The 26,343-nt window shown below is 47.9% G+C and overlaps 1 protein-coding gene across 1 annotated transcript; it reads left to right on the forward strand.

Moving 5' to 3' along the window:
- The first annotated feature begins 953 nt into the window (after positions 1-953).
- On the forward strand, positions 954-25,750 carry Rimkla (ribosomal modification protein rimK like family member A). Its single transcript, XM_048434050.3, has 5 exons — positions 954-1,127; positions 14,877-15,107; positions 18,170-18,256; positions 20,634-20,837; positions 22,462-25,750. The coding sequence occupies exons 1-5, from the start codon at positions 965-967 to the stop codon at positions 22,914-22,916; spliced, it is 1,140 nt and encodes a 379-aa protein (XP_048290007.2). The 5' UTR covers positions 954-964; the 3' UTR covers positions 22,917-25,750.
- The last annotated feature ends 593 nt before the right edge of the window (positions 25,751-26,343 follow it).

Genomic DNA, 26,343 nt, shown 5'->3' on the forward strand with positions numbered 1-26,343 from the left:
CATGGTGCAAGTGGAGAACCAACTCCTGTCCTCTGACCTCCACGTAGCCCTGGTAGCATGCCACCGACCCACCTTGTGCACAATAATAAATAAAAATCTAATTAATTTATTTTTAAGAACTGAATACCAGGTTTCCCACTAGTGTTTGCAGGCAGAATTTGCAAACAGGTAGGACCAAGGACACTTTGTAAAGATGACTGGGCTGTCGGGTGGAGGGGAAGTGAGATGTGGACTGAGAGGGAGAGACACACACCTGTAGTGGCATTGTCCAATTTCTCTGAGTTTTTAATAATCGTGCTTCACATACCAGTGGTACTCCTAACTCAATGGGGTCTTAAACCTGTTTTTATGACACCGAGGTTATGATAACCCAGGGCTGGTGCAAACCGGGAGAGGATGCCCAGTGTAAGAAAATGAGACCCCGAGAAAAGCATAAGCATCTTTAAATTATCTGAACGAGAGGCTACTAAGACCCAATTGCCTACACCTCCCAGGCCAGGTTGCAGGCCAAGATCAGGGCAGACAATCGCTCTTCTAAGGGTGAAGTCCAGCAGCGGAGCCTGGCTGTGTGACCTTGTCAGGCTGGGAGTCGTCTTTGGAAGACGCAAGTGGAGCATTTTAGTCTTAATACTCTGGGAGAGCAGCGCCGCGCCCACCCCGCCTGCAGCTCATGGGCTCCGGGGGGCGGGAGGGAGGTCGTATTAGCCCCGCCCGGCCGCCGCAGGCTGCGCAGCTCCGCAAGCTCCCGGCCGCGTCCTCCCTGGGCGCCGCACCGCGCTGATTGGCTGGGCGGTGGCGGTAGCGGCGGAGGCGGCGGCGGCGGGAGGCGATCCGGCGCATTCTCCGGCCGGGGCTGCAGAGGCTCCTGGCGCACCGCGCGAGCGGAGCCCTGGTGCTCGCCCCGGACGCGCCAGGGGGGTCGCGCGGGCGGGCGGGCGGGCGGGTGGCCGCCGCTTCGGTCGCCATGTGCGCGCAGATCTGGCTGCTGACCGACCGGCTCATCCGCGAGGACTACCCGCAGGTGCAGATCCTGCGCGCGCTCCGCCAGCGCTGCTCCGAGCAGGACGTGCGCTTCCGGGCCGTGTTCTTGGACCAGATCGCCGTCACTGTCGTCGGCGGCCACCTAGGTGAGCTCTGCTCCGGAAGGGGCAGGAGGGGCGCTGGGGTCCCGGGAGCCAGCGGCTCTCTGCGTTGAGTCCCTCTCAGTATTCACCTATTTTCAGCACGCTGAGGTCAACAGTAGAGAAGATGCTAAATTCACTTAGGAGAAGGGTTACTGGGGCATTGACGTTCACCTGAAGCTAAAGGCACCAGACCTCAAATTGTAGATTCTCCGTGCACAGGTACCCTACCAGACTGGACTCAGAAATGTGAGGAATCAACCCAGAATTCACAAAATTGTTCTTAGGGTAGATGTCTGGGAAACTTTTCGAGCGGTATTGTGTGCATCGCTGATGAGTGCCCCAAACTGGGAGCCTAATTATGGGAGGCAGCTGAGAAAGGTTGGGATTGTCTCTGGAGTGTAAGGGGAGAGAGAATGGAAACATTTGGTAATTTTCATCAACTCGTCCTCCTTCCTAAACATGTTAAATTCTGATTCCAAAATAGTCAAGTACACGCCCTTCAGACTTTACTCATCCTTTTCAGTGCCCGGTCCAGGGGAACTGAGGGGTCGGCGGTGAGACATGCTTATCATCCCTGATTCCTCTCAAAGTGTTCTGTTTTCAGATGTTTATAATATTCTCATACAAGCCTGTTTTGTATAAGCAATCCATGACGTTGTGAACTCGTGTTCACTGACTTACAGTCTGTGTTCTCAGCAAGCCCGCAGAGGTATCCTGGTTATTTCAGGGGATCTGAGGCTGAAGAGGGTTTGATCCTCTTGGATACTTCTTTATGTGCTATTCATATTTCATCTTTAGCTGGGTAGGAGCTCCTTCAGCAAGGGAAAGGATTCCAAATTATGAACAAAACTTCTTACAAGTGAGATTTTGAGTACATGTCCCTAAGTGAAATAGCTCAGTTGAACATTGTTCATTCATGGTATTTAAACCTTTCATATGTAGAATCAGATTGCATGTACTTTTGGAGAAGAATACACAAGCATTAGACACCTCACATTTCAAAGAGGTGTGGTTAAGTGTACAGAGAACTATCTCCCAAACCCCCTTTCCTGAGCAGAGAACCTAAAGAACTGTGGTCATCTCACAGCTTTCTGTTACTAAGTGTCTTGGCTTTGCTTTGTGCAGGTCACTTTGACTTTGATTTGGGGTTTTGTTTTGCTTTTAACATTTAATTTTATGTGTCTGGGTAATCTCTCTGTCTCTCTGTCTCTCTGTGTCTCTGTGTGTGTGTGTGTGTGTTTGTGTGTGTGTGTGTGTGTGTGTGTGTGTGTGTGTGTGTATACCATGTGCATGCAGTGCTCGTAGTGGCCAGAAGAGGACGTCATATCCTCTGGTACCTGAAGCTACAGATAGTTGTGAGCCGCCATGTGGGTTCTGAAAATCCAACGTAGGTCCTCTGGAAGAGCAGCCAGTGCTCTTAACCACTGAGCATCTCTTCAGCCCCCATCTCTTTGAATTTCATATTCGAGTTAAGGGCCCAAGCTTGAAAAGTTCATACTTTCGGTTCCATAGTTAAGTGAAATAATCAGTTATATTTTGGTAGTCTGAATTAAGTCATTCAAATATACATCTTTTCACTCTCAAGATGAGTTTACTTGTTTATTTTTATAGCTTGTAGAGATGCCATTTTGAGATATGGTAGTCAGATTTTCTTATCGTTTGTCAGACTTTACAGACACATCAGCAATTCAGAAAAATGCTCTCTCTGTGTAACTAAAATTCCATTTTAAAGACTCAATTGTAAGGGAAGTGAAAGTTAAATCAGTGATTCAGAAAACACGTAAACAATTAAGTGGAACTCATGTGTGGAAATATCTGTACTCACAAACGAGTGATTTCCTTAGAGCTATTAGAAAATCTGTGGTTTTTGTTGTTATTGTTGTTTGTTTTTGATTGATTGATTGATTGATATTTTGATACAGGGTCTCACTAGGTAGGTAGACTTGGCTAACCTGGAACTTGCTATGTAAACCAGGCTGACGTCAACTCACAGAGATCCACCTGCCTCTGCCCCCCAAGTGCTAGGATTAAAGGCGTGCGCCCCCACACCCGGCTCTGTGATGGTTATTTTTACCTCAGTGATCTACCCTAACCGACCTAGATTTGGATGGGACTGAAGCGGTCCTAGAGAAAGCCTCCCCTTTTAGACTCTGCTGCACGAGCATATGAAAGCTCATCTACTTCCTTTTCTTTGAGAGTCTGCAAAACCTTTAATCATCCAATAAGTGTTTATTTTCTTAAACACAAAATGGTAAACAAGACCAAAAATGCATATAATTAATAATAACAACAGTAATCACATAGTCATAGTAGTAGGGTACTTACACATACACACGTGATTTGTGCTAGGTCCTTTTTTACTTGCTAGCTCTCATCAACATCAGTAAGGTCATGATTCATATTGCACCAGCTGGAAATTACAGCCATACTCTGTGGGTCTTTCTGGCTTTCTATGTGTTAGTCGATGCTGGCTTCACTGCTGTCCTGTGACTCTTGGGCTTTCGCTACAATGTCAGTCTGAGGTCCCATCTGGTTCCTCCCAGATGGTAGACTTCCATTCATCCCTCAAATCCAGCTCAAATCACTGTGTCTCCTGGAGTCGCTTCCAAGATCCCTGCCCTGTCCCTATGGAGACATGCTTCCACCTGCCACCAAACAACATCAGAGTAACACTCATTGGATTTTACTGTAATTTGTCTGTATACAAGGCTTATATTCCCCTAGACGTAGGGTCCTTCAAATATTTGTTCCATAACTGGTTCATAGTAGGCCTCCAGATAATGTTTGCTGTCTAACTTGAAGGATGAGGCTTGCACTGTAAAGTACACGAGACTTTTTTGTGGTTAGTGCCTGTGTTTAGGGGATTATGATTAGATGTGTATGTTTTTATGGTGAGCTGTTATGAAGACAGGTTTACTAGTGATAGTTAAGCTTTCTGACCATTCTCAGTCAGAATCATCTGTTGACTCAGGAAAAGGATAGTAGGGAAGAGAGTCTGACCCGGCCCGGGAAAGGGGGCCCTGTTAGCCTCTGTCTCCTAGGAGCAGCATGATTCAGCATTCCTTCTGCTTTCAGAGCTCCGAGCTTTGGTGGCCATATCTATTTATTTATTTATGTTTATGCAGGCCTGGGGATTGAAGCGAGGGTCCTGAGCAGGCTAGGCAGGTGATTGCCCACTGACATCTCCCTGCTGTGAAGCTCTTTCTAGGTCAGGTTCCCTTTTATCTGTGGTACTAAACATTGAACTCAGGGCTCTGTTCACAGGGTAGGCAGGAACCCTGCCACTGAGGTACATGCCTTGCCTTTTTTTTTTTTTTTAAATTTTTATTTTAAGACAGAGTCTTGCTTTGTTTTCAGTTTAGGCTGGCTTTGAATTCAAGTTCTTTCTTTTCTGGACTATATGAGACCCTGTCTTAAAAAAAAAAATGTAAGGGCAGGAAATACTGATCGTGATGTTCAGGCCTTTAATCCTAGTGCTTGGGAGGCAGAGAGGCAGGGGAGTCGGTGTGAGTTTGAGGCCAGCCTGATCTACAGGAGTTCCAGGCCAGCCAGGGCTACAAACTGAGAAACTTTCCCCAAGAGAAGTAACTCAAGACCTCGCTGTCGGCAAGTGATAACCAGTGATGTGGGGCTGAGGATTGAGCAGAAATGACGAGTCCTTATTCTCTTTAATTTATTATGACATCTTAATATATATTTTATTCTTCACAGCACTCTGATTTCTCCGTTTTACCACTTCGTTCAGCAGATGCTGACTGAGCAGTGTGTCAGGCACAGGCATGTTCCTCACTAATTTGTGTGTGTGTTTATTCTATCACTGTCTGCTGACTGTGTATGTAAGCTATTGTTCTGGGTGCCTGAAAGTCACTGCCTCTCCGGGATATTACAGTCTGTACTGAGGTAGACTATGAACAAGGTAAGTAGACTGCACAGACTTTCTGAAGAGGCTACAAGGGGAGAAAGCAGGGGGTGGAGAGTGGCTGCAATATTAGGGTGCCTGGGGTGATCCTCAGCCACAGGTGTTTAGTCAAGAGCTGGAGGCCGTCAGGAAGAATACTGTTACTGTTTGCTTTTGTTTGTTTTAAAAGTGTCTTTGATGGGGGGTGAGAGCTGCACTTGTCTGTGGGTATACACATAAGTATCTAGAATGCCGTTAGGAATTACATTGGTTTAGGAACACGGTAGTAGCTGATCCTCTATCTAGGGTCTATGACTTTTCTAACTATTGGTAGCTGACTAAGTTTACAGTAACAGTCCTGAATTTCCTTCTTTTGAGTAGGTTTCAGTCTGTTTAGACAGCCCTTTGGTTACCGCCAAGATAAAAGTGGTGCTATTATATACCCTTGGGGTCATCTTTGGGCTGGTCATTGTTGTGGTTGTAGGCTTTATAGCCGGGAAGGAGGACTTTTGATTGCATTTTTCCCTGGATAGCCCGTATAATGCCTTCTGATATTGGGAGAGCTGGTCCTTCAGGAACAGACTCTGTGTCTGAAGTGTGTGGACTCTTCAGCTCTCAGGTCTTACCTTCGAGTTCTGGGAGGCAACCAAGGGCAGTGATGATCGCCTATATCGATAGGGGTCTCCTGGATTCCCATGACCAGCGATTTGAAGGGAGATTTCCTGTGTCTGGTACTGGAACTTTTGCTCTTATGGCTGGGGGGGATATTATCATCCATATGGCATAACTCCATTTGAATTATATATATATACCTATATATCTATAATATTATGTATTTTAGGTGAGCGTAGAAAACAATGTTTCCCTGTGACTTTTCCAAACATCCTTAATGTTATTTAGCTCCCTGCCCCCATTCTTCCTCTCTAGTATCCTCCCTCCAACCCCAGGAAGTGCACAGTTTAGCTGTAGAGAGCAGAATTGCCCAGTTAGGAAGGAGCATTGAGGAGGCCAGTGTGGAAGAACAGAGGGAATGAGGAACGGACGTGAGGAGAAGAAGGTAGAGAGTTGGGGTGGGGGTGAAGATGAGCAGCCTAGCGCACAGGGCCTTGTGGGTTGGTGGTGATGGTCTGGCGGAGGTGACAGTGGAAGACCGGGGGACCAATGCATCGCAGTTCCCAGTGTCCACTGTGAAGAGCAGAGCTGGGGTGGAGCGAGAATCCATTCTTGAAGACTTTCTTGTAAAGGGAAACGAAGGGGGGTGCCTTCAGGCAAGCGACTTTACCTATAAAGGAGGAAACCGTGGCTCGTTTATATGCATGATCCAATGGAGAAGGAGAAACTGTAGGTAGAGAAAACAGGGTCCAGGGATGGACTCTGGGAACATGGCTCCGGGCCGCTCAGGTAGACATGTTGAGAACAGGCTGGTAGTGGTGAAGGCCAGAGCAGAATCACCTAGTGGGCATGGCAGTTTGGATGAGAGGTGGACGTTTGACTTGATTTCTGGGAAGGAGGTGGAAAATGACGGTTTTGGATGGGTTTGGAAGGCAGAGTTGGGGTTTTTCTACTGGGTCAGATATTAGAGTGGGTGGAATGCCCGTCAAGGGACTGCCCGAACCGCTGATTTACACTGCAGAAGGGAAGAATGAGGAGCGGGTTAGGGAAGGTTTCTGCTAGAGACTGGACGGCAGAAGAGAAGCCCGGCTTGGAGATATCAACGTCAGTGCGTGTGTCTGCACCCATCACCAGCCGAGGCAGCGGAGAAGGCTTCAAAGAAAGAGCTCCGGAACACTCCATGAGGGTGGAGGTAGCAAAAGGAAGAAACCCTGGAGAGGATGGTTTCCTGGGTTGTTCGAAATGAAAGCTGTTCACAGACCACATCAAATACTGCTGTAGGTCAGATAAAAAAAAAAAAAAAAAGAATGGGAATTGATTTAACTGTGGGCTGGTGTGGACCATTCTGAGGTGCTGTCAGTGTGTGATGGACAACAGCAAAGGGTATGAGGATTTGTTGTTGTTGTTTGTTTGTTTGTTTGTTTGTTTGTGGTTTTTCAAGACAGGGTTTCTCTGTGTAAAAACTCTGGCTATTGTGGAACTCACTTCGTAGACCAGACTGGCCTTGAACTCATAGAGATCCACCTGCCTCTGTCTCCCAAGTACTGGTATTAAAGGTGTGTTCTACCACCTCCTGGCAGGATTTTCATTTTTGGTGGGTTTTTTTTTAAATTTTTTTTTCCAGCAGGATTTTCTTATAAAGGGTAAATGAAAATAGCATGGAAGGAAGTTCAAGGGGAAATAGGGATGGGAGTCTTCTCTTTTTAAAAGTTTATTATTATTTTTAATTATGTGTCTACGTGTGTGTGTGTGTGTGTGCGCGCGCGCACATAGGAGCCCATAGAACTGGAGTTAGACCTGAGCTACCCATCCAAGTGGACTTACCCACTGATCCATCTCTCTAGCCCCCAAGGGGCTTTTCTTGAAGAAATAATGACAGTTGTATGCTCTGTCCATGGATCAATAGAAAGGAAGAACCCAAAATCTGGGGAAGGGTGGGTGATGCCTTAGTGGTGAAAGGGAGGGAATCCTGTGCATCCGTCCAAGGGTTACTCTAGGGATAAGAGTGGGGAAGCCATCTAAAAGAGGGAAGGTAACCTGGATGTCACAGACTCAGAGTGGGCAGATGTGATTGTGGGAGCTTTTAAAGAAGTCAGTTAATAAAATGATTGCAGCTAGCCTTCAAGATGACTCTGAGACTAGCAGATTTGTGTGTTTTTCGCTAGGTCTTTCTGTTGCAAAAGAGCACCCAAGACCAGGTTAGTTATTTATCCAAACAAGCAATAGGCGCAGAGCACTTGAAAGAGGGTGGCTATGAGTTTGACGAAGATGTGAAGGAAAGTGACGGTAAGACGCGGTGGGGCAGTGAGACTGCGGTTGGAGTGTGGTTGGAGTGGGGCCAGAGGAGGAGTCATCTGGAAGCTAGAAGGTGATGTTTCTAATTGTGAGACTGCAGGGTGGCCATAGTGAGATGGCAGGCAACATCCTTAAAGAAAAAGAGCTCCAGAAACTAAAGTGCCTGGCCATTGGAAGGATCCTTCACAGGGGCAGTGACAGCCCCGGTATTTATTATAATGTGGGAGTCGGGGAATGAGGTTGCAAGGATAGTCAGGGTGTGACCCTGGGATGATGTGTAATTTGGCGAGTCGGGATAGTTATGGCATGTGAGGGGGGAAAAGGATGCTCTAGAAGGTAAAATGAAGAGCAGGTAACACATCAACCCTATGTCTAGGGCTAGTGATCTGAGGGGAGAGTGAGAAGCAGCCTTGGGTATGGGAGGGCAAATGGGGAAGCAGAGTCACTGGGAAGAGAAAGTGATTCAGAAGAAAAAATGTCGTAGTTTGCTCTCCTTTGTTGTGGTAAAGACCATGACCAAAAGCAAGTTGGGAAGGAAAGGGTTTATTTGACTTATACTTCCCAGGTCGTGATCCATCAGGGAAGAAGCCAGGGCAGGAACCCAGGGCAGGAACCTGGAGGTGGAGCCTGAAGAGAAACCACAGAAAGTGCTACTTACTGGCTTGCTCTCCGTGGCTTATTCAGCTTGTCGTTTTGTTTTTAACATTTTTAAAGACTTGTTTTTATTGTTTTTAATGTGTGTGTGTACTTGTGAGTGGGTGCCCACAGAGGCTAGAGGAGTTGGCTCACTCTGGAGAGAGGCCGTTGCCAGCTGCCTGATGTGGCCACCAGAAGCGGAACTCAGGTCCTCGGGAAGAACAGTATCTGCTTTTAGCTGCTGAGTCATCTCTCCATCGGCTGGCTTTTTCTGCAGTGGAGGACCACTTGCCACCTGCCCAGGGGTGGCCCCGCCCCCAGGGAACGGGCTCTCCCACGGCAATCATTAATTAAGAAAATCCCTCACAGACTTGCCTACATTTCCATTTGAGGTTCCCTCTTCCCAGACGACTCTGGCTGTGTCAAGTTGATAAAATATTAACTGGTACAGAAAGGAAGGCTCACCAAGAAAGGTCGACAACGAAGTTTAGAGCCCATTGATGTGGTTCAAGAAGAGGCAGCAAAGATGAGCAGGGATGGATCATAGGACCAGAAAAGGTACTGTAAGGGCTGGGCGTGGAGCTCCGTGGCAGAATTCTTGCCCAGCATACGTGAAGGTGCACAGCTGGGGTGGGTGGGGGTGGGGAGACTTGTGAAGTCTGAGTCCAGGGAGATGATCTGCCCCAGAGATTGGGTCCTCGAATAGCTGAGTGAAGGACTCGGTAAGATTTGTTTCCTGGTTTCTAGAAAGACCATGTTGGTGAGGTGGTGGTGTTGATATGTAAGAAGTGAGATGGGAGGGGTTCCCAGGTTCTGGGACTCTTCCATTTTACAGAAGTGGGGGCAGATCCAGAGAGACAGCAAACAGCTCAGCCAGGACTCCAGTTCGAAGGCCAGGACCGGTCTGCATCCATTGCAACCTCTTGAAAAGTCTCCCCAAGCCCTTCCTTTCCCTCCTTGCTGCTGGCTCTGTTCAGGGTGGGCACATACACCATTTAGCTTCACATCTTCCTTCTAAGCCCAGACACAAAGGGAGTCCGAACCTCCTGTCTGAACCAGCCCTCCACTCTCCCCTGCCCCCAGAGAGAATCATTCCAACACTACCTTCTCTTCCACCACCACAGGTGCCCTCACAGGGCACCCCGACATTAATATCAGCTGTGTTAGCCTTCCTTTTACATCCCAAGGACATTGTCTCACTGCCCTCAGGATAGTGTCCTGTTCTTCAGCTGTCTGGGGCCTCCCTTTTCCCTTGCCCCTTAACCATTTGACTGCTGCTAACAGTCAAACACACAGGAGGCCAGGGAATGAAAACTGTGTCCCAAATTGCCAACTCCCACTCAGGTGTAGGAGGGGTTCCCCTCCAGACGGTGCTAACTCTCTGGTCACAGTCATAGTCTTAGCGTCCCACACTCCCTTCCCAGACTCCTCTCTCAGTATTTCCTAAAATTACCACCTGTTTGACTGCATGAGTTTGAATTGCGGTCTCAGGGTGTCCTGGGCAAACCCAAACTGAAACTGGCCCAACGACACTGCCAAATACATTTCTGCTGAGTAAGTACAGAATAATCCATGCACCGAGTCAGGCTTCCTCCTGCAGGGGGCTGTAAACTCCCCGAGGGCTGAGGCTGCCTGGTTCACCTCAGTGTCCCGCTTAATAGGTGTGTCTGCCTCCCAGCCACCATTCAATAAAAGCTGCATTGAATTAGGTGACCTCGGACAACCAGTTAGTGGGAAAGGAAAGGCTGCTGCATAAAAAGCTGTGGGTTGTCCTGAGGTGGAGGTGAGATTTCTTTGACCATCTTCCCTCACAGGGCCTTTAAAGGACAGGCACAGTGGTGACCAGATCTCCCCCAGAATGGAAATGACTTCCTTATGAGATGTGGTAGGGTAGAGAACTGGAGAAAAGCGGCAGTGAGAGGGCCCTGTTGTGCTCTGATGATATAGCCTCTTCGCAACACAACACACGTCCAGAGGGTGGCAGGGATGGCCACGGAGATGATTGATGCTTTACTGGCACCTTCCAGAGATTCAGTGCTGGCCACAGCTGCAGGATCCTGCTAAAAGACCGTAGTCCTAAGAGGTGCCCCAAGTGAGGCCTCCCTTGCTCTGGCCCTTCAGTGTCCTGCTGTTTCTGCTGCTTGCTTTGTACATGAAAGGTTTGCTTTCCCGGTGTCCTGGAATCTGGTTAGTGCTGAAGTTTTCTTTTGTGAAGCCAGGTGTGTGTGTATGCGTGTGTGTGTGTGTGTGTGTGTGTGTGTGTATGTGTGTGTGCGCAGTGGGTGACTTGCAGGAGCAGGTTGGGAGAGCCCTAACACCCTCCCCCCACCCTGCATCTGCTGTGTGTGAATACCAGGCCTTAGCAGTCAGATCTCTTCCATCCATATTATAGGATGCCTCTTAATGAGATAATAAACGTGGACACTCTTAGGAGAGTACCCAGCACAGAGTAGTTGAATGCTGAGTAAAAAACGCCAGCCAGAATTGGATCTGATGGACAGCTCCTTTTATGGTCAGGCTTCCAGTCCTCTGTGCAGGTGACGGAGTGTGGGTCTTTGAGTTGTAAAGCTCTACCTTGGAAGCATGGTTAGTTCATTGCACAGCAACGCTCTACCTCCGTTGCAGCGGACATGGATGTGCTACTGTACACACAAATGCAAGAGTTTACTTCTGCTTGTTTGTTTTGTTTTATCAGTTTGACACAAGCTAGAGTAATCTGGGAAGCAGGAACCTCAGTTGAGTGGAGGCCCCAATCACATTGTCTATAGGCAAGTCTGTGGGGGTATTAGCTTGATTAATGAATGATGGGGGTGGGGGGCTAGCCTACTGCCAGTGGTTCCACCCTTGAGCGGATATTTCTGGTGATCCTGGGAGGTATAAGAAAGCAGGCTGAGCAAATCATGGGGAGTAGTCCTCTGTCCTTCAGTGCGCCTCCAGATCACCCAGAACACTCAATGTAGCATAAATATTATGTAAGTAATTGTGGATTCTTCGTGGGGTTATTTTAAAGTGGGTAGGATTTGAACCCAGGGCCTTTTGCATAAATGGTGAATTATCTACTACTGAACTACACGCCTCCCCCAACCTTGGAAATGGTTGCTCTACTATATTCATATTGTTTAAGGAATAATGTCTAGAAAAAAAGTCTTAACATTTTCAGTATGGATACAGATTAAGTTTTTCCAGTGCTTTCTATTTGCAGTTGCCTGGATCCATTGATATGAAACCTGTGGATACATGGAGCTGCTGTAACCCCAAACCCAACCTGTCCTTCTGCATAGGGCTAGGCAGCAGCAGAAGCAGGATCAGACCTGACTTCATGCCTGGCAGAGCTGTTTGGGTTCCGCTTTAACCCATTGCCTTCTCCGTTTATTAAAGGCCTCAGTGGGAATGAGCCAGGCCCACAGATTTACCTTTGGAGAAGAGAGATGAAGTCCTGGTAAGGCTTCCTAGGTGTCTGTACCGCTGCTTATAGGAGCTGAGCTCTCTGTGCGCTGTGGTCCGTATTTCCAGAAATGGACTGAACTCTTTTCTTCCTGTGTGAAAATCTGTTTGTCCGTGGGCTCGAGCTGGGATTTAAAAGCTGGATGTTCCTCTTGCTTCTGGCTTCTCTAGGTCGCTTTTCTGTTGCCAAGCTGTGTTCTCATTGAGTGAGAAAAAAAAAAAAAAGTTGTCCTACCTTGCTTATTGGAATGCCTGTGTCTGACAGTGTCAGTGCCTTGTGTGTGTGGCATTTTGTTGATTTTCAACGTGTTTTTGGCTTCTCTGTCTCACTGCATAGTGATGTGCTGGGCATTCTGTATTTGTTCACCATTTTGATAAATGTGGATACCTTTCTTTTTCTTCCAATTTTGCCCCATCTTCATTTTCCAGCTACTTGTTCCGAGGGCTGAAGGGAGAGGGGATTTTTTTAAAGGCAGGAAAGGGAGCTATAAACCAATCCCATTTCTGGTGGCCAAACGAAGCGAACCCAGCTGCTTTTTATAGACCAACCCTGAGACAGTTTTGTCTGCTGGGCTCACCACATCCGCAGAAGTGCTGAGAAGAATGTGACTTAGTAACTGTCCCTATCCGTCTATACCTTAAGTGCTCGGTGAAACACCTCCTGCGATGGCCAACTCAGAAGTTAGGTCCAAACAATCCTTTTTCTGAATTTGCTTTTTGTTTGCTAGGTTTTTGTTCCAGAGATTTTTCTTCTTCTTTCTCAGCATAGAACTTTGATGTTGCTATAGTTAGTATTGTCATTGCCAGGTAGCCCAAGCTGTCGTTGAATTCTTCATCCTCCTGCCTCAACATCCCAAGGGCTGAGATTGTGGCTATGTGCTACCATGTCCAGTTTAGGGAATGGTACTGCCCCCCATGTTTGGCACTGCAACACTCCACACCTCCATCCCTGATGGAGAAATTTTGGCTTCATTTGTACTTTTTGGTTTTTTTGGTGCAATGAATGTAAAAGATGTGCTGCGTTAAAGCCGCCTACAGAGTGGGTCTGTAGATTGTACGTCAGAGGTTGTCTTTAGAGCATTTGGGAAATTCCTTTTCTGTTGGTTAGGATGGAGACAGACCCAGGAAGTCCTGAAGCTCAATTCTTATGGTCTCACATATTTCATGTCCCGCCCCCCTCACCCCATCCCAGGTGCAGAGTGTACCATACCTGCTGAGTATCCGCCTCCCTCATCCCATCCCAGGTGCTGGGTGCACCATAGATGCTGGGTGCCTAGAGTCAGACAAACCCTAGGATGCCATGGCTGAGAGACACCAAGCAGTTTGTTTAGGTTCCTCTACTCCTTGCGTTCCCCCGTCCCATCTTTGAGTGCCCACTCCATTCTAAAGGAGTGGAAGAGTATCTGAACTGAACTCAGTGACGCCTGAATCTGTCTTCCTGCCACTTCTGTTCAATTTAACAAAGATCAAGTGCCTACCAAGCACCAGGCACTGTTCCAGGGAATGGAGTCAGCACAAAACAGGTAGACAAAAATCATTTCATGGCTAGATCTGCCCCTTGGTGCCGTGCAAGGCAAGCCTGAGAATCCTGTGCAGAGGTCCTTCAGTTACTTGTGGGTGCTCAGGGTTCTCTTGAGTCTTACCATCAAGTGGAGCCCTTGATTAATCCAAAGTAAGGCTCTTCTCACGCATGTATGTTACAGGATCTTTCAATAAGTATCATTTAATGAATATTGAGTTCAATATTTGTTAAGTATTGAATTGATTTTTCATAGGCATTTTTAACTTTGGTTTTGTTATAAAGACACCTGAAAAACCATTCCGGAAAATTAAGATAAAGGGAAGATGCAAAGAAGAAGAGCTGGTCATAGGAACCCCTTTCTATAATCCTGTCACTTGGGGTACTGAGGCAGGAGTGTTGCTCTGAGGCAAAGCCACATGGGCTACATCGTGAGTGCCAGGCTAGCCAAGGCTACATAACAAGGCCCTGTCTCAAGAAAAGAAAGGGAGAAAGAAATCACTTGCAGCCCTATTCTCACTGTTAAAATGTGTATTTCTTTTCTCTTTTTCCAACCCACATCTGTTTACATAGTTGAGAACATAGTGGATTAGTTATGTTGAATCCTGAGGTTGGTGGGGGGCAGTGTTGGGTTTTTCCCCCCTCTGTTAAATGAGTTCAGACTGAGCTGGGGTTGAATTTAGGCCTTGCATGTGTCAGGCAAGCACTTCACACAGCACCACCAGAGCTCTGTTCCTCCTTCTAACATTGATATTTGCATAGATGAAATGTAGCTGTATGTTGATGAATTGTTTAGGTGGGTGTGGTATAGCAGGGCCTGGAATCTCAGCCCCCGAGGCAGAAGAATTTTGAGTTTGAGCTAGTCTGTGCTGTATCATCAGATCCCTTTTTTCTTTTTTCTTTCTTTCTTTTTTTCCTTAATGATGGTATGGAAGTGGTTGCATAGTGTTTCTGCCAGTAGATTTGCTGAGGGTCAGTCACTGAAGAGTAGGGATTCCAAAAATGGGCGGCATTGATGCATTTGCTTCCAAGCCAACTGGCCCCAGAGCAGTCCTGCCTCCCGGGAAGAAGGGTCTGCCCCCAGCTGCGCTGTGGCTTCTCTTTTGTGCATCACTCTTGCGTGTTGCCTTCTCTTTCTCCCTGCTCATTCCCTGTATCACAATCACGCTCTGCCCATTTGTTGGAGGATGGTGCTGTCTTCTGCCTTCTTACCGCGTACACCAGCATACACCAGGGTGCCCGTGCGGCTGGTCTGAGGCTCTCTTCTGGCCAGGTGAACTCTGGAAGCATTTCTTCCAGTTGACAAAGCTCTGGCGAGTGCTGAGCTCACGCTAGCCCTTGCTTGCAGGCCTGCAGCTAAGCCAGAAGCCCCTGACCACCTTCCCAGATGTGGTGGTCGTCCGATTATCCACGCCCTCCGTCCAGTCAGATAGTGAAATCACCATCCTGAGGCACCTGGAGAAGCTGGGCTGCCGCTTGATCAACCGTCCTCAGAGCATCTTAAACTGCATCAACAAGTTTTGGACATTCCAAGAGCTGGCTGGACATGGGGTCCCCATGCCAGACACCTTCTCCTATGGTGAGTCTCCCCAAACACATCAGTCCTTTCCAAAACACTAGTGTGTGTCTCCCCATCCCCACCCCACCCCACCCCCACTGCTCCCCAAGCCTCCCTGTGTCTCTGGTTGCTTTTTCCCGTGAATCTGTCTGCTTACCTTTGGGGAATCCCTCTGTGTAAACTGCCTTGGCCACTTTCTGTTTCTAGTCATTCAGTAAACATGCACCAGCCACATAAGAGGCTGGCTTAGTCACTGTCCTATGGCTGTGAAGAGACACCATGACCAAGGGGACTCTATTACAGAAAGCATTTAACTGCGGCTCCTTTACAGTTTGAGAGGTTTAGTCCATTATTATCGTGGTGAGGACCCTGGCAGCGGGCAGGCAGACAGGGTGCTAGAGAAGTAGTTGAGAGAGCTACATCCTGATCCACAGGCAAGGAAGGAGACAAAGCCCAGTCCCGTGACACACTCCTCCAACCAGGCCACGCCTCCTTATCCTTTACATTCTATCAAAGAATCCTCCCACTCCCCGGTGACTAAGCATCCAAATATGTGAGCTTAGAGAGGGCATTCTTATTTAAACGGCTGCAGAGGCTCAGCGCTAGGGCAGGACTGGCCTCAGAAACAAAAGGCCACAAATACACAGGCAGTTTCCCTGCGGTAAGGTCAGTGGTTAGGTGAGAGAATTATTGCTTTTGGGTGGTCCAGTTCATTGGAGAGCTCTGACCACTGTGATCAGACTTCAAGGACCACTTCCTTAAAGAGGTAGCATTAACTAAGCTAAAGATAGCCTGTGAAAAACAGGGCCAGGAATAGAGAGCAGAAAAAGAGCCAGAGGTAAAGAGAACATGTTTAGCTGTTTCACCAGTAGCTGCAGAAGGTTAAGGGTGCTTGAGAGAGAATTGAGGCCTTAGACGGGAAAGATAAAAATGATGCAGCAATGCCACGGACATAGTGGTGTCTCAGGACTAACAAGAGGCTTCTGATCAGGAAGTACCCAATCAGAGTCACCCTGCAGATCACTTTGGCCACCACACAGAGAGTGAATTACACACGACAAGGTAGAGGCAGGGTAGGCAGTGGTAAGCTTCTTCAGTGAGTGTGGAATGGTGTTGCAAGCTTGTAGATATGCGAGCAGATTCAGGAATGGCGAGAGCAACAGAAATAATAGGAATAATGACTGTCTGGGGGACGCGGGGAAGAACCAGGGTGACGAGGTTCTGGCTTGGGTCACCAGGTGCCAACACAGTCATGGACTGAACTGGAAATAGGAAGAAGCAAACTGGTTGTCAGGTGTGTAGCTGGCAGGGGAGAGGATTTCAGTGGAGAGCTTGGTCTGTCTGAGGCATTTCCAGTCTGTGCAAGGGAAGCTGCTTGGGAGGCGGTGAGCAGTGGGCCCTGAAAGGCTGGGAACAGGAATTGGAAGCCCCCATTATGCTGAGTGAAGTGATAGGCATAGGAGCTTGTTCAGTGTGAGCGTGAAGGATGAAAGAACAGGGCGAAAGGGACCCCGTAAGGGATCTGACATAGAATGCTTATGTTTTATATATTTATTACCGTGAAGAGATAAAATTGAGCTGTATGTGGTGACTGTAATCCTGGCACTTGGGAGGCTGAAACAGGAGGATCATAAGTTTGAGGTCAGCCTGGGTGTCTTAGGTAGGGTTTCTATTGCTGTAAAGAGACCCTGTGACCACAGGAGCTCTTAAAAGGAAAAGCATTTAATTGGGGCTGTCTTACAGTTTCAGAGGTTTAGTCAATTGTTGGCACAGTGAGAAAGAAGCATGGCAGCGTGCAGGCAGACATGGTACTGGAGAAGGAACTGAGAGTTCTACATCTTGATCAGTAGGCAACAAGAAATAACCTGGGCCACACTGGGCATAGCTTGAGCATTTATGAGACCTCAAAGCCCCTCTCCACAGTGATGCACTTCCTCGAACAAGGCCACACCTCCCAGCAGCACGACTCCCTTTGGATGAAGCATTTAAACACATGAATCTAATAGGCCATGCCTATTCAAACCACCATTCTAGGCTACAAAGTGAGATCATCTCAAAGAACACAAAAGAATAAAACAAAATAAAATTGAGGGGAAAAAAAAGGGAGTCTTTTAGGGAATGGATGAAGAAGCGCTTATAAAGGGAACTAGGTAGATGCAGTGTGAGAAGCAAGGGGAAAGCAGAGAGGTCACAGAGGCCAATGGGAAGGATGACTTCATCAAAAGCCCACATGACTCCTATCCAACAAGAAGACTATTTTGGCTCAGTGATGGGGAGAGAAGCCATCATGGGAGGCATGAAGAACTGAAGGGGAGAAGTGAGGAGATGGCAACCTGTAACTCCCCAGCATCTAGGTGGTAGGTAGCAGGGTTGTCATTAAGGGATGGTGTGGGACCCAGCAGCAGGACTTCATTTGTTTAGGATGGGAGCAAGTTGATCACATGAGGAAGCATGAGTGGAGATGTAGAAAGTAGAGCCATAAAGAACCATCCTGATGGCATAAGACCTCCTAGAAGTTGCCTACTGTTGCCTGCTACATGGCCCTCTCTACACTTGGCATTTTCCTCCTTCAAGGCCAACAGAAAACTGAAGTTTTGTTTCCTTTTAAAGAGTTCATCTAATTAGAGCAGGACCGCCCAGGGTCATTGACCATCCCCACTTTGATGGGCATAGGGTAGTAGATTATTCTTGTAATCCCAGGAGTTCATCTGTGCTCTCATAGTCGCTGGTCTCTCCCACTCAAGGGAAGGGACTGCACAGAGGAATGTTCTCCTGGAAGGGTAGGTGCCTGGCACGCCATCCTAGGATTCTGCTCCCACAGACATTGTGAAGGAACTGCCTGTAACAGTGCCAGGAGGATTATAATAGCTAATGTGGCATTTCTGTGTATATAAATATAATGTGGCTTGATGCTGGTAGGACTTTCCTCTGTGCCTGCCTTGCACATTACAGGTGTGTAGTTCATGTCTGCCGGATTTGGATGGATTTGACTAGATTTCACCAGAGCATTCTAAGGGGGCAGGTGCTGGACCAGCCTCTGCCCTGTTGCCAATACTTTATTGATTCTCGCTTTTTCTTGGCAGGTGGGCATGAAGACTTTTCTAAAATGATCGATGAAGCGGAGCCCCTGGGCTACCCAGTGGTGGTGAAGAGCACGCGGGGACACCGGGGTCAGTGGTGCTGCTGGGAAGCCAGACCGTGCAGCTGCCGTTCTGGGAACAGGGATGCTGTGCACACTCAGAGTGTGTTCTGTCACTGACAGTCCCCTCTCTCCTGAACTCCCCTGAGCAGATGTAGATTCTCAGGTTCACAGCCAGCACGTCTGTGCTTTCTTTGGAGTAGACTCTTGGAAACAGCTGTTCTCCTTCTCCATACACCCTCCCTGTCCCCACGTTACCTCTTATACCAAGCCCACTTCCTCATCATAGTGCCAAGGCCTGTGTAGATGGCTGTTGTGAGGTCTCTGTCCCACCCGGTCCTGTAGCTGTTCAGTCCCAAAGAAATATACAGAGGCCTGCATTATCAGTGAGGCATTCTCATCTTTCTACCTCTGCATCTGGGTGATGACTGCAGACTGAGCCTTTCCTCTTCCAGAATTCTCCTATTCTGGTCACCCCACCTATACTTCCTGCCTGGCTACTGGCCAATCGGTGTTTTAGTAAACCAGTACAAGTGATAAGTCATACAGGGTACAAGACCATTGTCCCACAGTATTTCCTCCTTTTTTTTTTTTAAACAAGAGCTCTGAATCTAATCTCCTTTGTTTAGCTTTTTTTTTCTGACTATTATTCATAACAACTTGTAACCAGCGCTCTAGACAAAGACAAATATCCATAATCTACTTTTGGGGAATATGGAAGTAGTTTTCCAGACTACTTCCTGCTGATTGGGGACGTTGATAATCTTATGGGGACCTAAAGAAAATTTAGGATTATGGTCAAGTCCTTACTGGAATATTCTTTGAGGCTGGATCATCTTAGCCAGCAGTCTTGGGGCTGTTCTGGGTGCAGAACTCAGAGGAAACTCCAACAGAGGTCTTCTGAAATGTTGGCTCATCTGGGCCATTTGCTCCTATCAGAAATTTTTCAGGGGGGGTCTTCTTTGATCAAATCTGATTTTTCTTAACCCAGAATGAATCCACAGCCTCTCATTTTCTGTGGAAACAAAAGCAAAACCTCTTCTCCAAAGTAGCATATCTTTTGACTTAAATTTTAAGTCAAAGCGTTTTCAAAATATATAGGTTGGATTAATCCAGCAGCATTTGTAATCAAATTGTCTTTTAGCAGCTGTTGCTCCTTCCTCATTCATCAAACAATTCAAAGACAACACAATAACATACAGTATCCAGATTCTCTGTATTTTTTCATCTTTATGTGGTTTTATTTTAAACTCTATTTCTTTTATTTGTATTTTTAATTTTTGGTTTTTTGAGACAGGGTTTCTCTGTGTATCATTGACTATCCTGGTGTTCACTCTGTAGAAAAGCTAAGTGTGGCGGTGTGTGCCTGGAACCCTAGCTCTGGAAATACAAAGCCATTAGGATCATTAATCTTGCCTAATTGGTGAGCTCCAGGTCCCAATGAGAAACCTTGTGTCAAAAAGTAATGTGGAAGACCTGAGGAGATGGCGGAGATGGCGCAGTAGATGGAGCACTTCCTGTGCAAACGTGCGCACCTGAGTTTGAAACTTCAGCACCCATGTCAAAAGCTAGGTGTGGCTGAATGTGCCCCTAACCCCAGTATTAATAATAGTGGAGCAGGTAGAGACAGGATGCTGAGGGCTGGCTGACTGGCCAGCTAGCCAAAACAACTAGCTTCTAGTTCAGTTAAAGACCTTGTCTTGGTGCAACAAGGGGAAGACACCCAACACCTTCCTCTGGCCACCACACGTGTATGCATGGGTGCACATTCCATCATGCTCACATGCATGTACTATACCTATGCCACACACAGTCACACAGGAAGGTGGGGGCAATAGAAAGCACCTGACATTGATTTCTGAGCTCCAGCCCCTCACAGAGTGTATGCACACACCACACACACAAATGAAAGGTGTCTGCCAGAGGTTCCCTCCTGTGAGCCCTCAGGCCTGTCTTGAGGCAGTAGCATGGACCTTGTGGGCCTCTTACTGTGCTGTGGTTGTCCTCTTTGCAACACTCTCCAGCCACACTTGAGATTCCGTGGCACCTTAGGGTGGTGGGAAGCACTGGCTGTAGGAGCACTGACTGTAGGAGTCTTGGGATCTTATTTTGTCCCTCTTTCTGAGTTTCTGTCCTACTTTATAGTTGCATTTTGAACAAGGAGCAGGCTCAGGTTACACCCTGTAACTCAGCATTCTGGGGAGCTAGGAACATGGGTGCGGAAGGAGATGGTGAGGTTAAAATCTGAAAAAAAAAATAAGCTTCAGCGCTCTTTGAGGAGGAAAGAGTCTCAGAGAAATGGGAGGGGCCGATACGCGGAAAGTTGAACCTGTTAGGGGCAGGGAGGCGGGCTGGGGGAGGTAGGCCAACAGCTTCTCCAGCTCTCGCTCTTCGTCTCTCTTCTGAAGGAAAAGCTGTTTTTCTGGCCAGAGACAAGCATCACCTCTCTGATATCTGCCACCTGGTCCGCCATGACGTGCCCTACCTGTTCCAGAAGTATGTGAAGGAGTCACACGGAAAGGACATCAGGGTGGTGGTGGTGGGTGGCCAGGTGATTGGCTCCATGCTGCGCTGCTCCACCGATGGCCGTATGCAAAGCAACTGTTTTCTAGGTAAGATGGGGGAAGGCTTGAAGGGGTCTGACCTCACTGGGCCATGTGGCCTGCTCAGTGAACATGTGCCGACCCCTACTCCTGTGTCAGACCTTCTGCTGATTGTGGATCTCACGGGAAGTCAAGGGCTGGGCCAGAAGACACAGTCCTGGAGGTCAAGACACTGAATGAAGTCTGACACCTTGTGTGTAGATGATAGGACTCGAGGACAGATTGTCAGGGAAGTGACGGGAGGACCAGGGAAAAAGTCCATTTAGTAAGGCATGGAAGGTGCCAGGAAGGAGCTGAGGAGACTGCTTTGACAACTATAGCCTCTCAGACAGATGACCAAAGGCCTTCCAGGTGTGGCCACCCCATGACCCTGGGAGCTCCAGGAGCTGAGTGCAGCCCAGCAAGCACAAAAGCACAAACTTACTAAAACATTTTTTAAATTTTGGGGTGTGTGTGTATGAGAGAGAGAGAGAGAGAGAGAGAGAGACTTGATTGCAGTGAAGCAAGGCTGCAGTCAGGGGGACCTTGTATTTGCTCTCACATTTTAATTGAAGATTTCCTTCTCTTCTCATGGACAAAGCTGCCAGAGAGCTGCAGTCTTTATTCTGGCTGAGTGCAGAAGCCCATCCCTGTAGCCTTCTCGGAAAGCTCGTTCTCTGTCGCAGGAACAGAGACAATAGCAAGAGGGACGTAACAGTGTCCTCCCTTGTCCCCACCTCAGAAAACTGTGGTCAGCCCTGGGGAATGAATTTGTGTTGCTAATTTGGAAAAAGAAAAGCCCTATGCTCCCCCCCCCCCCCCCGAATGCATGCTCCAAGTTCATTGACTACCTAGTAAAGGAGCTCATTTGCTGGTTGGTCTTGCTTGGCTAGAAGTCCCCAAGCACCCCATCTCATCTTCAGTGGAGTCTGGACAACATATTATGAATCAGTTCTTACCCTGGGCTAGCATGTGGCCCAGAAGCTGTGAGATACTCTGGCCACACAGGCAATAAGTCTGACACTGCTCAGCCCTTCAGCGATTATCTTCATTACACACCAATCACGTGCAGAGCTACATGTGAATCCTTGTATGTGTGGGTACACGTGGTGTGTGGAGACCCCAGGTTGATAGTTTATTATTATTTATTCTCTTTCATTTTCTGGTACTGGGGGCTGAACCCAGAGCCTTGCACGTGCTGGGTAGGCGCCCTGACACTGATGCTCAGCCCAGCATTACTAATGATTATAAAGTATGTTGTTCTATCTACTGTATGACAGGTAGATTATAATTTTTCATTTCCCTAACAGTCATGTATTGAATACACACTGTGTATCAGTCACTGTGATTTTCTAATATTTATTTTTAATATGTGGGTGGCCATGGGGACCAAAAGAGGACATTGGAGCCCTGGAGTTATAGGCAGTTGTGAACCACCTGAAATGGGTGCTGGGAACCAAAGTAGAGTCCTCTGGGAGCTCAGTCAGGGCCTTTAACCACTGAGTCATCTCTCCAGCCCCAACGCTCTAAAATTTTAAGTAACACTGAATAGAAGTACTTGTCTCACTAGCCCTCCGTCACCAGTCCCCTCTCTCTCCAAGGGTCATCAGCGAGTGGCATTTGTCACCTTCACATTGCTGTGCTTTCTCCCCAGGTGGTGTGGGCGTCAAGTGCCCACTGACAGAGCAAGGCAAGCAGCTGGCTATCCAGGTATCCAACATCCTGGGCATGGATTTCTGTGGTATTGACCTTCTCATTATGGATGACGGCTCCTTCACGGTGTGTGAGGCAAACGCCAATGTCGGCTTCCTAGCCTTCGACCAGGCGTGCAACTTAGATGTAGGGGCGATCATTGCAGACTATGCCATGTCCCTGCTGCCCAACAGGCAGATGGGGAAGATGGCCATCCTCCCCGGCCTGTCAAGTCCCAGGGAAAAGAATGAGTCAAATGGCTGTGCTCCAGCTCAGGGAGTTGAGAATGTCTATACCATCAATAATGGGTCTACCTCTAGTGAGAGTGAGCCTGAACTGGGAGAGGTCCGGGATTCCTCAGCAAAAACGATGGGGGTCCCACCTCCCCATGTTGCCCGAGCCTGGTTACAACATTAACAGAATTGCTTCGGAACGCCAGTGAATTCCTGCTTTTTTTTTTTTTTTTGGCAGCATTTAAAGCAAATCCTCCTGCTTCCCTGAGTAGTGTCCAGTGAGTAAGATCTGGAGTAATGAGATTTCACTTGCACAGAAACTAGAAAATCCCATCTAGGCACTCAGCATTCTTTCTAACAACGGTTTGAACAAATAGCCCAGCTTCGTGGTTTTTATGAAGACTCATATATATATATAAAAATAGCCACTAAGAACAACATCCCAAATGGTCTATCTGAGACCAATGTCTACTGCGAGCACTTGGCTGGAAAGGTAGGCTTTAAGGTTCTGACTCTGCTGCTGCTGCTCTCCCAGCTGTTAGCAGCAGCAGGCATGAGCTTGGCTCCCGGAAGCAGTTCTCACATGCAGCCAGGAGATGGAGGCATGGGCAGGATGCTCAGAGAATGCGATTAGAGGATGTCTCTGCTCTCCCCCCCCCCCAATCACCATCTTCCCCACCCCCGGCACCGTCTGACCACACTCCTCCAACACTCAGGAGCTCCTCCTCGCTAGCCGCCTCACTGAAGCGCTTTCCGAAGGTGAGGTGGAACATTCTTTGATCGGTTGGCATGTGTCCTGCTTTGTAACAGGACGTTTCTACAGATGGCTTTGTCACTCAGACTTCATACCCCTGCTTCACCGAATGCCGGCTCTAGCAGCTTCACGCACCTTTGCTGCCTTTGGCCTCAACTGGAAAAGCATCTGGATGAGCTCTGGCCACACAGTTTGTTTCTTGTGCACCGGACCCCAGCTCTACGGACTTCTCTTTTCAACGGAGTTTGCTCACTCATCGTCTGGAAACCAGTGGGATTTTGCTACAGAAAGCTACTGGACAATGACTGTTTTCCCCCCTCCTCTGGATGTTCTGCTCCTACCTAGACTCCGGGAACCTGCCCTTATCTGTTTTTCCAAATTGGGGAGACGCTGGTATTTGTGGAGGGGTGAGCGGGGCTATTGTAGACATGATACCAAATATTTCCCATTTTAACTCTTCAAGCAGTAGATGAGATCTTTCTCTTGGGAGAAATTGTGGAGATGGAGTTTTATGTTCCTGCTTATAGGAAGTCTAACGGAAAACAAGCAGTGACCAAATGCTCCTGAAGAGGTGCATCCTGGAGTTACCTCACTGCAGTTACCTGGGAGGCCGTCCTTTTGAGCCTCTATTGCAGTGTCAAGAACATTGAGGATTCCTCTTTGGGATAACCTCAGAAGCCATCAAAGGAATGAGGCCTCCTAACTTTATCAATGGGCCTTGTTTAGTTTCTTTTACCCTCCTCCCACTCCTGCTCCCTGTCAAGGCAGTGCCAGGTCTCACCACCCATTGCATTTGCCAGATAAAATGCTCTTTGGCTATTAAACATCGTAGACCTACCCATAAAGGACGAAGATTTGCCCACTCTGAGGAAACGTATAAGTTGACAGTTTCCAGAGACAGTTCTAGAAATGCGAGTTGGGTTTACTACACTGGAATAAACACACTTTCCTTACGGCATCTACTTTGAAGGCAGCACCACCCGAGAGTAAGGGCAGGCACACACTCCCTGGACTTACTCTAAGTGTAAAGTGTGTGTAGTCAGAACTGTAACATTTTTTTCCGCAACACATTTAAATAGAAATTGGCCTTGAAAATAGGGTAGTCAGAACCAGATTTCACCAAGCAACAGTCGTACAAATGAAAACTGTTGGTGCCATGCCATTGAGGTCCCACCTCACAGCTGTCATGTCTACGCAGTCTCACCATGGATACATGCCACTGAACTAAAACCCGAGTAATGTGTCTGTGTAGTTGGAAACTGACAACACTTCACCCTTGTAGACTAAGACCCATATCTTCTTACCACTCAGGGCCCAGGATGGCTTTAGAATAAGGCTGATTGTGTTCTCTTGCTGCTGGAAGTGGTCAGATGTGAGCCAAGCGTTGGCCTCTTGGAAGGCACACTCATGCATGGCCGCTGTCTAGTGCAAGACTCCTCTTATGGGTCTGAGTCCTAAGGCCCCGACAGAGCGGCTCAGACTGTTCCCAGATTCCTTTGCCAAAGGAAGCCCATTTCCCAGCTGGAAGAGATGTCTGTCATTGGCGTTACTGCCCCAACTAACCCTGCCTAAAGGCAGAGAGAGCTGACTCACCTGGATCCTAGCCCTGCTCTGGGATATCCATCCCACAGCTGGCTGTGGACAATTATTTGAGTCTCAGCTTGGTGGCCCAGCCATTCTTGCCACAGCTGCCTACACTTGCTGAAAAGAACATGGGGACGCAGAACCGGGTTCTGGTTCTGCCAACACAGCTGGCCACCTGAGCTTCTCCATAGTTCCTCTCCCTAGACAGGGAAAATGGCCTATTACATTTACCTCTTGGTGCACTCTGAGGTTGAAGTGAGTTAATAAAGCACAACTGTGCATTTGTGGAGGTGGGGACAGACACCTCCCACATGTAGCTTTATGTTTCTCATCACTCCTCTGAGAGCTAAAAGGAAGAGGCTTAAATTCTTGACATTAACTCAACAGTAGTACGGACCCAGAAAAAAAAATACAGCTTCTTAGAGGCCTTCCTTCTAGCCAGAGGTACTTCACAGCCTAAAAGGAGTAAGGCTCTTGGGATCGCCTGAGAATCTGGATGTATCCTGTCTGACCTGAAACCCTTGACTCATGTATACCAACACAACACCAAGTCTTCCTCTGTAACACAGATTCAGGGTATGTATATGGTCTTCCCACTGTCTGGTAGCAACATCTTGAAACTGGTCAAAACTTGAATGTCACTCAGAATATACACGATTCTGCACTTGGGGAAAAATGTCTTTGGTTGTCTTGTCTGAGTGTGTGCAGGGCAAACGGAAGGTGGCCTGGAGACCTTAGGGCTTTAGAATGCGAGAAACAGCATGAGTGAATCTGGGCCATCAGTGTTGCTGACTCAGCGCTCCTACCTGAGCATTCTCAGGCCAGGGAGGGGAGGAAATCAGGATCACTTGGAACTCTATAGAGAAAAGGAGGGGAAATGGACACCCTGCAAATATAGGAAAGATGGAAGCAGCTAATTTGGGGGACAGAGGGGGTTCTAGGACCGACCAAGTCCCAGAATACTGAGTACAAAGCTTAAAGTGGGGAGTGGCTTCATCAGGCACAGCTGGACACTGCCCCTGTACTCACAGGCACAGCCTCCGCCTGGTGGTAGTCTGGGCAGGTGTGAGGCGGACACTAGCCACGGCTATTTGTCACTGCTCTCAAAGTTCCTGTTCTTAGATCCTGATAGAAATCCTGGTGGTGTGACTGGAGAGACAGCTTGGTAGTTAAGAGCATGGGCTGCTCTTCCACAGGACCCAGGTTCAATTCCCAACACACACACACACACACACACACACATTCTACTTTATAACTATAACTCCAGTTCCAG

This window comes from Myodes glareolus, chromosome 3 (genome assembly GCF_982192425.1).
Source record: "Myodes glareolus chromosome 3, mMyoGla1.1, whole genome shotgun sequence".
Taxonomy (NCBI): Eukaryota; Metazoa; Chordata; class Mammalia; order Rodentia; family Cricetidae; genus Myodes; species Myodes glareolus.